An 11,674-nucleotide genomic window follows, 5' to 3' on the forward strand; every position below is an offset into this window, starting at 1 on the left:
CAAGTTAATGACTGCCTCTCTCATGGCTACTACAGCAATTCTATTTTGAAATTCAAGGAGTTTTCAAGGTGAATTTTTAAATTCAAGGATTAAAACAACAAATCATCCCTTCCACACTAAGTTTCTCCGCTAGTGGGGCCAACTCAAATTCTTAACTGCTGCTTCCACAACAGTGTAAGGCCTTAAGTTCACTTTCCTTCCTTAGCTGAAGCTATTAATGCATTCCATTGAAAAATAAATTTCATGGCATTCAAATGCTGCCATTTGAATGGTGATGTGGTGGTTATAGTAGTAGTAATAGAAGAGAAAGTGATGTGGTGGTGGTTGTAGGGTGAGTCGGGGAAATTCGCCACTTCTCACACCCCTCTCTTTAAATGCAAATAACCCCTCTTACCTATTATTGGACAAGTCCAAGTGTCACATCATCACTTTGATGCTATTTTCATCTATTGTTTTTAATCCACCAATCAGCATTTAGTACATAAATATCATGACACAATCGTGTCATTCAACGTCATAGCGTGTCTGTCGTTCTGTGCGCCTGATTCGTCCGAAATCCAACACCCGCCATGCCAAATTCCTACTTTCACTCGTCATTTTAAGCGTTTTTTCAGCTTAGATCCTTACTCTACAACCTGTTATTTTGATATTGTATGATTTAAACATTATTTTTGATGTTCCCATCATTCGCAATGGTTAAAAATATTCATTTATTTTTTATTTGGGGGTCCCAATGATATCACTGCTTTCGGGGAAATTCGCCATTCTAATTGGGGACATTTGTCGCACTGTTTTGTCGAAATATTATTAATTAAATGTTTAAAGGGGGCATTGATGATATTTTGACCGATAATTATTTAACAGGCCTGTAAATGCACAATTTGCGAAAAGGCTGATAAATGTCAGCCATATGTTCGCATGACCCCCCCCCCCCCCCCCCAAAAAAAAAAAAAAAACAAAAAAAAAAACGTAACATAAAATCCTGCTGATTTATATAAAATGGATGTATTGATTAGATAATGATACAGAGTTCATAACGAATATCTATATTTCATTTCATCAAAGACAAGCTTGTGATACGAAGATTGGGCATGGCGAGTAAGGTATGCTTTGCCTCTACCACCGTAACTCAGACGCCGTTTACAAATTAAACAATAACAAAGTCCAGCTCCAGGAATTTTTCTTATGTAATCCGAAAGAAAATTCCCTTGCAAATCCTTCTCTTCAAGCCACGACCACTTAAAACGGTTTCGCACAGACGCGTCGATATCGGCATTGCGGTCGACGAAAGTCTCAGGCATTTTAATGAATAAAGATCGTATCAATGTATAAACACTTGAAAATTGTAAGATAATAGAACGATATAGTTGTGAGCTTACTCCTTTAGAATGAAATTCTGATCATCAAAGATGGATAAAGTCAAAAACTGGGCAGGATTACTTGGAAATGTTTGTAAACAAAGTTTTACCGGAACCGCAACTCTCACTTTCACACCGTCCCATGATTCAATGCGCAACCTTGGCCGAGTCGGGTTATGGCCTGGTGAGGTCACAGTGGCTGAAATCCCAGCGAAATCAGCCACTCTATAACTATAATAAAATATTAGCTGATTTCAGACCAGTAGATCAGCTTCCGTGGTTCAGCACGAGATCACGAACGGTAAAATCCAGGGAACGAAATTAACTTATTTTCGGGTTTTCCCGATATGACGTATGGCAATATATTGTAATATAGAACAATAGAGAGAAAATAAAACGAAATAAGATGAGAACTAAACGGGGTGGGGGGATTCGTTTGTTTTGCGTTCAAAATAACAAAAATAGGTATCAAGGCTGAGATTAAAAGTCTGTTTCTGGAAAATCATGCAAAAGTCTGAAATCAGCCAAATGGCTGAGAATTTACAGGCCTGATTAATAGATTGGTGATGCAGTGTCTAGGTAGCGTTCATAGTGCATAACATTTACTATAATGAGGATAGTAATGATTATTAGTAACTTAACTGGACTTAATGAACTCTTTACTATAATGAAGCAGTTTTTTATATATTGGTAGAATAAAATCGTGAGAACTTCAAAGAAAACCCAAAATGGAAGCAAAAAATTAAGTGTAATATGATAGGATGGTTCAGCAAAACACAAGAAAAGATATTTTGTCATGTTTTCGCCTTCTATCATAGTATCATATCGTCATTTATAAAACTTGCCGTTGGTCATTGAATATTTTTAGTTTTTTTTTGCCACTGTAAATAAATAAAATATAGTAATTACTACAAATTAAATCACAAATAAACATGAGAAAACAAAATAATATCTAAAAAGTACATAAAATTCACGATAAAAAAGTGTTAAAATCGAACGGCGAATTTCCCCGACAGTGGTGGCGAATTTCCCCGAACTATGGCGAATTTCACCGACGAGCCTAACAACTTTTAAATGCGAAAATAACGTATTACGAATTGAAATACTGGAACAAGTCTAATAAAATCTTATCACTGATTGGCTGATTGTATTGATGACCAATTTCTATTTTAAGAAAATTGACATCTTGAGACTGAAATAAGCGAAAGAAGTGGAGTGACCGCAGGGTGGCGAAGTTCCCCGACTCTACCCTAGTAATGGTGGTAAGGATGGTGATTGTTGTAGTAGATGTGGTAGTGATGATGATGTGGTGATGGTTGTACTGATGATAATGTTGTTGTAGTAGTGGTAATCTCACAAAATTCAAGGGGTTTTCTCCTAAAATTCATTGAGTTTTCAAGGAGATTTTCTCAGTAATATCAAAATCAAGGAGTCCTTGAATTTAACCCATTGCTTGAAAGCCCAATCTCAGGAAGTTTAATCTCAACAATCAAGGACAAGGAGATAACTCTTGCCAGAAAATTTACAACACATCAAGCACAAAAAAAAATTATTGTGCCATCTCTATTAGTGGGATTTTCATATTTCAAATTGTGTTAGATAGAGGAACAATTTATCTACAGTTTGATACCAAGAAACACATATATGTTTGGCCCGAAAAGGCAGAAAAATCCTCTAGTTTGACATTGTTTATTCAGGGCATCTGAGTCCTGACAACTCTGGGGTTGCTTCTGGATCACTATTTTCATCAATATCAGATTCTAATGATGTCTCTTCCATTACAAAATTAAATTCAATGTCCGATTCATCACCAGCATCACTACCAACATCGTCTGAAGAACAAAAGAATTTAGAAAATCAAAGGCCAATTTTTTGTTTTTCACTTCGTATTTTGGACCAAAGTGAAAAAATCGTAACCTTGCTAACAATTGTCAAAATCGGACACGGTAAAAATTTTACTTTCACTTTTATTCTTCTCATCTTTTCGGAAATTCACATTTTTTATAAAGTAATGTATTTTCCCAGACCAAAAACAGCTTCAAAACAAAGCACTAGATATGGGGAGTCACCGGTCACAATCGGGCATTCTGCCATGGTCGGGGTTGGAAATCAGCGGTTGCAATCGGGCATTCTGTCAAGCAATGGGTTAAGGAGGCTGTTCTCTTGCCTCCACCGAGAGACAAAATGCCATCTGTCAATCATCCCAATGGATTAAATGCAAAGAGATGGGAACTGTAAAATGAAATAGGACCTTTCATTGATGAAAGAGTTCAGGACTATGTTATTCCATTGGCAACCTAACCCTAAAGTAATTAGAGAGCAATTGACATAGGACAGTGAGGAAGAAGCGGCACACACACCGCCTCCTGCTCCAAAAGTACCATGTTGGGGAGTGATGAAGGGGGGAAATAAGTTCAAAATATTTGGTTTGGGTTACCAAAGGCTTTATTTTATTATTTTTGACCATGAAATGTGGATGCAAGTCCTATTTTGATGATAATGTAATTGTGTTTTAAATAATTTGCAATAATCATACATGTCTTAACATTAATTTTGTCTGTTTTAAATTTTTTGACAACCCTCTGTTTCAAATGTGAATAACATGGACCCACATTACGATAATAACAAAATTCAAATGCACTTTGTTCTGATACTTAATATTGGATTCAAAGTTTTTCACCATGCGACGGATTTTGTCAGATGTCCACATTTACAGTACTCACCTGTAAAAAATATTGTTGATGTGTTTCCTGATATATGCCCGAAGTCCCAAAAATTTACCATATATACGATGGAGGATGGTTTTTAGGAAATCTCGTTCACGGGGATCTTCACTATCAAACAAGTCAAGTAGCTGAAATAAATATTGATTCTATATTATAATTAACTTTGTCACAATAAGTACAATTTAATGGCATTGATTAAGAAAAAGAAATCAAGTACAGAATGAGCTAAGGAAGTGTAAATAGTTCTATAATTTAAACTGTTTTCATATTGATTCATGTACAATCTTACCTGCAATACAAACTTTTGGTCTATATATCGCTTGGCCGTATTGGGTTGAAAGTCTGGAGACTCCAAAAACCTCAAGAAGAATTCATATACAAGCTAAAAGAAGATTAAAGAAAGAAAAAAATGCAGTTAGACTGACATTACCTTCCTTAGCAGCAAAATAGAATGAAAATAATAATGTAAAACAAGACATTAAGCAATAGCAACTATCCCAAACTGTACCCGGGGCTGCCATGTTTGGAAAGTCAAATGAGGGAGGGAATAATAGGAACACACACACACACAAATGCACACTGCCAAAATTAAATAGAGACAGTAGCCAACAGTACACAATATATACGCTACACATTCCCGTTTTTTTCTCTATATAATCGCTCCGCTTAATCGCTACATCTTGATTGCATTATATAAAGTTGTCAACCACGACTTGACCTGTAAATGAGCTCTATAAAAATTGACTGAAACTGAAACTCTTCGTAATTCGTCGTAGCGGTAAAATCCAAAGAATCAAAATGAAAGGTAAACAGCAAGCTCACTTGAGCAAAGCAATGGCAGAAAACTAAATTGTGAGGGAATTAATTAGGCTACTTACCATTGTTCCTTGTAATTTGTACCCAATCAGTGAAGAAACTTAGAAACGGTCAACGAGTTTGTTTACAACATGAGGTAATCGAGATGTGCTTGTAGCAATCATTTAACTTTCGATTTGAATTTGAAGGTGTCTACATAACGAACTTTCTGTGTTTCGAATTTTTCTTTCTCATACTTTTCCTGTCCTTCAAGTAAATGTGGTCAATTTTGGCTTAGACGAAACAGTGAAATTTATCGCTCGGCGGCTCAGTTAAAATTGGCTACGACAGGTTTCGAAAGTGAAAAAATAATTTCACGAAGGCTGTGTGAAAATACACTGGGGTGTGTTCAGACACGGCAATTCTAAAAAGCGTCGCTTAGCCTTGGCAATATATATCCACCATTAAGGGGCGGTTTGGGTCTTTTCTAAAAAAAATTTAATTACCTTTATTGGGCGGTTTTAATCATTCTGTATCATCAATATAGGTTAAAAAACAACATTTATGGTGACAAATTTTAATTATCTGTGTTGATACCCATTTTGCGATCTAATTTGGGGGTCTGACATGAAAAAATATAACAATCTTGTGGCAAACGTTCCACAAAAGCTAATGAAGGAATGACCTCCATATTCTTCCCTCTTGTCAACATTGTACCATAGCGTGTCACCATAGAGAGATTTTACGGCTTTAGCTTATGGAATTTTTATTAGATCATTACAAAGTTGAGAATCAAAATGTTATGACAAAATTGATGTAAAAAATTCAGATTTAGGATTATAATTTAAAATTCACGAATCTTATCAAAAAAATCTCTCTATGGTGACATAATACATTATATCTGTGATAACTGTGGAAATTTTCAGACAATTTCATTGAATAGATTCTGAGAAACGTTTGACACAGTTTCCCATATCCTTAGAAAAATGACATATTGAGAAAATAGCAAAATGGCTTCCCGTTTTTCACACATTTCTTACTACCTGTACCATGTTCGACTGTGTATTTCGTGCCTTTATAGTCTACTTTAAGAATTTGGACTTCAATAATATTATTTCTAAGATAATAAAATATCATTTTCCACCAAAATCTCAAAATCAAAATTTTGAAGGATTTTCCTAATAATTAGACCCAAACCGCCCCTTAATATAAACGGCCCATGAGCTATGCGTGGGGCTGTGGAACATTCCAAGTTAACTTTACAGTCAATCGACTACGATTCATGAATTCTTTCTTTATTCCCTTTTTAAAAAATATTTGAATTTGATGAATTGACTGATTTCAGTTAATTGACTGAGAATTTACAGGTCTCCACGACTTAGCATTCTCTGGGGATTGTTTAACAAGATTGTTTAACAACGCTTTGTCTGAGATCACAAAGGTTGGTAAAAGTCTGGTCACATTGCTGGTCTTTCACTATAACAAAGAAAGAATTGGACTGGAACCCTCAGGGCAAAAGATCAAGGGGAACATGGAGAATATTTAAGAAGCTGATAAACAGAGAAGTGATAATACATGGAACAAGATAAAAAAGTTAGCTCAAGATAGAGAGTGATGGAAACTGTTTGTCTGTGGACTATACCCTGACCCAGGGTGAGAAAGGCAATGATGATCTTGTTTTACTAAAAATATATTTTGACACGTAATAATCAGTGATGATAATGACAATTTGTCAAAAAGGAGGAAAATCTATCGGCCCGTCTGTCAAGCCCAAATCTAATTCAAAAATAAAATAGCTATTCATAGTTAACTTCTAAAACACATCTTCTCTGATCATTGTACAAATTGACTTTTAGTAAATATAATTTAACGAATTGTCATTTCCAATTAAACATATTAGAGCCCCATAATGCTGCCCACTATATCAAGAGATTATGATAAACTTTTGGCCAAAAGGAGGTATTTGTTTTTTAAATTACAAACCAAGCTAGTAGCAACCTTGTAGTTATGCAGTTTATAAACAAGAATCTTAAATCAATTGCAAAACATATTCCATCAAAAGAGCGAATTTAAATTAAGCCTTTAAAAAGTTACTTAAATCGATCAGCCTAACTTACTATTACATTATCTCTCCATTACCAAGTGATATCTATTAGCATAATAATATGAAGTTAGAAGGTTGGCTGAGAAAAAAATATGGAAGAGAGAGAGAGAGAAAGAGAGAGAGAGAGAGAGAGAGAGAGAGAGAGAGAGAGAGAGAGAGAGAGAGAGAGAGAGAGAGAGAGAGAGAGAGAGAGAGACCACTGATTGATTCTTTTTTTATTATTATTGGTAATTAGACATAAGTTGTAATTAATTCAATTGAATTCAGAACAAACAAACAAACAAACAAAATACTATAAAAGAGTACAAAGCTTAAGGGTACAAAAATATTAACACCCATTTGCTCCATCCCCTTCCATCCAAGGCCATCATGGGTATTTTGCCACTTTTCACATTTGGCGCAAATTTGTCTAGACTAACATTATGGGCATGGGAGTGTCACCAAAAATCATGCAGCTGAGCAGAGGTGTCAAAACACATCATGGTGATTTTTCAGCTTAACTACCACTTAGCTGAAACGGCAAAAACAGCTGAAAATTTCAGAAAAAAATCCTAAAATCCCGGAATTCCACGGAAGATTATCATCACTGAATAATATAATGATCACAATGATAATTCTTGATGTCAAATCAATAAGTTCAAGAATTAAACATTGTAAATAATAATACATTTTACTAAGAAATAATACAGGTGAGGTCATTGAAGGAGTATCATAATAATAGTCTAGAAACCCTGTCTTGAAATTTCAAACTTGTTCTTAATGCGCACTCCTGGGGTTGTGAGGCGGCATTGTGAACTAAAGGTACAAACATTCAAATGCAGGAGCTCAAAATTTTTCTTTTATATCCAACTAAATAGCAAGACTTAACAACCTCCAGCACAGAATTGTGTTTCACTCAGCACTGCAATATGTATGGTATAAAAATTAAAATTATGTCCCACCTGTAGGTGGGGCCATGCTGCCTCGAGAGTTGGTTCATCTTCTTCTGGGTCAAACTCAGCGCCACTTGGGTTTGAGGACGGAGGTAAAGTTCTAAACAAGTTGCCTGAAAACTAAAAAAAAAAAATTTTTTTAAAAAAAGATAAGAATGAGAAAATATCCCAGAAGAAAAAGGAAATATTATTTAAGTATTTGGGATGTCCAAGTTTTATTCAAAAGCATTTGCTCGGATAAGCTCCAATTCCGAAACATAATTATTTACTTTGAAACAGGTATGGCCTGTATGAAACTTTTTATGACAAATAGTTTTAATTTTCATCCTAAATGGAGAAACAAACTGAAATTTTGAAAGAGCTAGGAAACCGGATTTAAAAATTTTTTTTTTTAATGAAATAAATCAACACTCATGTGAGACTTCCGGGACAAAACTGAAAAATATAAAAAATTTTGTTGTTCTGAATTTGAAAGGACATAGTAGTAAACAAGAACATTAGTATGGTATGACATTAAGAGCAGAAGTAAAGACAATTTTTTTTAATTTTCAAAACATTCCTTCACAAAAACATACCAATACCAATAAAATCAAAAGTGGCAAAAGTTATTCACAAAACTACTGTAACTGTAACTTTCCAAAGCTATTAAATACCAAACACCAGTCTTTGTCATTCTTACAAAAAGAAATTTAGATGTTTTGATGTTCAATATGTAAAAATCTTAGAATTTAATGTAATGAATTTAAGAAATTTAAATGATCTTGTTTTCTTTTTAATCAAATATAAGCTAAATGGCTAAGATCAAAATGCAATTGGTCTACATAGCAATGATAAATGGAAAATGTCACAACCATTCATTTTCGGCTATTTTGTTAGCTGCTAACAAGTTCCTCTTTAATGATTGATGAAGAATTAAAAGTAATATTACTAATCTTAGAATTTATATAACAGTAAAATAAAATTCCCACTCAATCAAAACCTTCAATATACCATGTTGAATAAAGCAGACCAGTTCTGCCCAAACAATCACCTAGGAAGTCATCGGAACGACATATACTTACACTGACCATATGAATTGCTTCAGGATAAATGGCTTCCGTAATCACACCTCTGTTCTGAGTTACATATTCTACCATTTCGTTCAGTGCCGCCCTTTTCACTTCTTTCCATTTCAGATCACTTAAAGGGTCTTGCACAAAGTCAAAAAGAACACAACACTGATGAATCTTTTGGATGAATAACTCTTCTCTTTCTGCTGGAGTTGCATCTGAATAAAACATCAAAAAAAGAACTTGTTAATGGACAATATCATCACTACTGTTGGGTACTCTTTTTTTTTTTAAATAAAAAAAATAAATTTAGCTTTTACTTAGCATAATATCAACCAAATGTGTTTTACAAGTTACAGGAGGATCCAATACAACAGAAACCCTTAACATGTAGGACAAGATATGACACCTTCTTTTTTGTCAATCCAGATATTACCAACTGAGTAAAGTTTTGTTTTTATGTTTTAAGGGGTTTACGGTGCTTGCAACACATTTAAATTATATTAGCACCAGTAAAGAGGAAAAAAGTGGAATAGTAAAAAATTTCTAGAATTACAATTAAAGAGCACCCAAGAAAAAGTAAGACAAAGGGAACTTATGAAAAAGGATACACATTCATTTAGCTTCCCCTGAACTGTTGCCTTTAAACAACAAATACTTTCATATTTAAAAATAAGCAACTCAGTAATACCGAACAAGGTCAGCCATAAAATTTCTAAAAGCTAGTTTTAAAAGGGCATCACTGACCCACAGCAGTAAAGCTGTGACATATTGGGTATAAAAAAAGGATTTGTTTACCCTTTAAATAAAATAATTAAAAAAAAAATAAATGAATTTTTAATGGGCCAATGGCAGTTTCAAACTTGCAACAGGCTGCATACCATTATTCATACATTTTAAAACTCAGAGAAAAAAATAATTTTTACTGTAATATGAACATTGACCATAGACTTAGCAAAAAAATCTGAAATCTGTTTATAACAACTCTCTGCTCGACTCCCAAGGACTGTGCTTATAAACGGAGACCACTGTAATAATACTAATGGAAGAAGAAGAAGAAGAAGAAGAAGAAGAAGAAGAAGAAGAAGAAGAAGAAGAAGAAGAAGAAGAAGAAGAAAGAAGAAGAAGAAAGAAGAAGAAGAAGAAGAAGAAGAAGAAGAAGAAGAAGAAGAAGAAGAAGAAGGAAAGAAGAAGAAGACCACGTATAGAAAATGGCTTACAATTAATATCCCTGAACATCCCCGTGGTAAGGTTCAAATCTCCAATGTGCTTCTCATGCACCTCCTCACAACCAACAGAAGAAATAATGTGTATGGGACAAATAAAGAAAAAGAAATTTAACTCATTTCTCCCAGCCCAACCATTGGTGGCAGAAGAAAAAATATCCCAGCGCAAATTAAACAAATAGTCATCCTCTGTCACTCCCTATCCTTGTCAACTCTTACTTCCTTTAAAAGGTACATTGTCATATATCATGAATAATCCCTGGAAACAAGCAGGCGAATAATATTTGACGGTCATGGTGGCTGAGTGTTTTAATGGTACTGACTTAGCAGTGATGATGGTATTGACTGCTGCTACTGGTGGTGATGATAACATTGTAATGGTGGTTTATCAATGCTCTTAATTATTTTAGTTGTGATGTTAATGCTAGTTCCGTTAAAATAAGAATACCTGCTACCATTTACCACTTATATTGCCTTTCTCACAAAACTGCAAGTAATAAGGTTTATGGTGATACCAATGTTTTGGAATTCCTACCCTTACAATTATACCTTTCATCTGTAACCTCACACTTTTCTTTCTTCCATTATAATCTTTCACTCTTACTAAGGTACATGCAAGAAAGTTTGACATATGTGACCAACCATATCAATGTTGGTATTTTGGGATAAGGCCGGTGTCAAAATCTTATTTGCATCATTATTTACCTTCATCAAGCTCGCATGGAACCTCTCTTATCATTTTATTGTTCCCTCTTGCACTAGTTAAATCTTTTTCCTCACAGATCCACAAACTTATTTTAATGATTATGATGATAATACAGTCAGGTCTCTCTTCAGAACTCCACAATCCAAACACTCATTCTGGGAACATGCCATCACAAAACAGAGGATTCATGATTTAAACACCACACTGACATACAGTCTGTCCACCTACTCCAGTTCAATGCAGTGAGCAAACGTTTGAAGTATAATAATCCGATTTTAAATGCTTGTCACATCCAATTAAGGTCAGGTAGATAACTTGCTTGCCAGTCTAGTCCAGTTTTTGGCAGAAAGCCCTGCCTCTCTATCAATGTGTGTGTGCAATTACCAACAGGCGTTAACCATGTGTGACTGGTCAGTTTACAAATCCGATAGACAAATCCCATCAATTGATATTGATGTCATTGGGCATGCTTAGGCTATTGTAGGTAAAGATAAGTCTTTGATGGGGGTTTGATCTCACTGCCAATGAACCTCCTTCTTTTCAATCATCCTTCCAGATAATGAATATTCTGTTTCACTTGTCTCAATTGATCATCAAGAATAAGTATCATCCCACTAAAAAAAAAAAATCCTTTTACAGCCATCGGGCCCATGGAGGAGCCGAAGTTTATCACGGTTTCTATAGTGAGAACTGGACAGTAGCAATTGCTTGCTACCCTTTGGATAGAACACTAGTCTATCGCAAAACACTTTCCACCAAATCTAACAGACCCAGCTAC

The 11,674-nt window shown here is 34.7% G+C and overlaps 1 protein-coding gene across 7 annotated transcripts in view; it reads right to left on the reverse strand.

The window, feature by feature from the left end:
- The window catches only part of LOC144968244 (serine/threonine-protein phosphatase 2A 56 kDa regulatory subunit gamma isoform-like), a 49,378-nt gene that overhangs the window by 35,212 nt on the left and 2,492 nt on the right, over window positions 1-11,674 (reverse strand). For all 7 annotated transcript variants that reach the window (XR_013644552.1, XM_078906425.1, XM_078906398.1 and 4 more), the window contains exons 4-7: window positions 8,977-9,182; window positions 7,925-8,035; window positions 4,374-4,466; window positions 4,082-4,212 (exon numbers count right to left, since the gene is read on the reverse strand). Coding sequence is in view for 6 of the 7 variants with exons in the window: in XM_078906425.1 (XP_078762551.1) it covers window positions 4,082-4,212; window positions 4,374-4,466; window positions 7,925-8,035; window positions 8,977-9,182 (541 nt within the window). In the remaining variant the exon portion in view is untranslated. The remainder of the gene's footprint in view (window positions 1-4,081; window positions 4,213-4,373; window positions 4,467-7,924; window positions 8,036-8,976; window positions 9,183-11,674) is intronic.

Source organism: Berghia stephanieae, chromosome 1 (assembly GCF_034508935.2).
Source record: "Berghia stephanieae isolate SIO BIC M18660-M18661 chromosome 1, UCSD_Bste_1.3, whole genome shotgun sequence".
In the NCBI taxonomy this organism is placed as follows: Eukaryota; Metazoa; Mollusca; class Gastropoda; order Nudibranchia; family Aeolidiidae; genus Berghia; species Berghia stephanieae.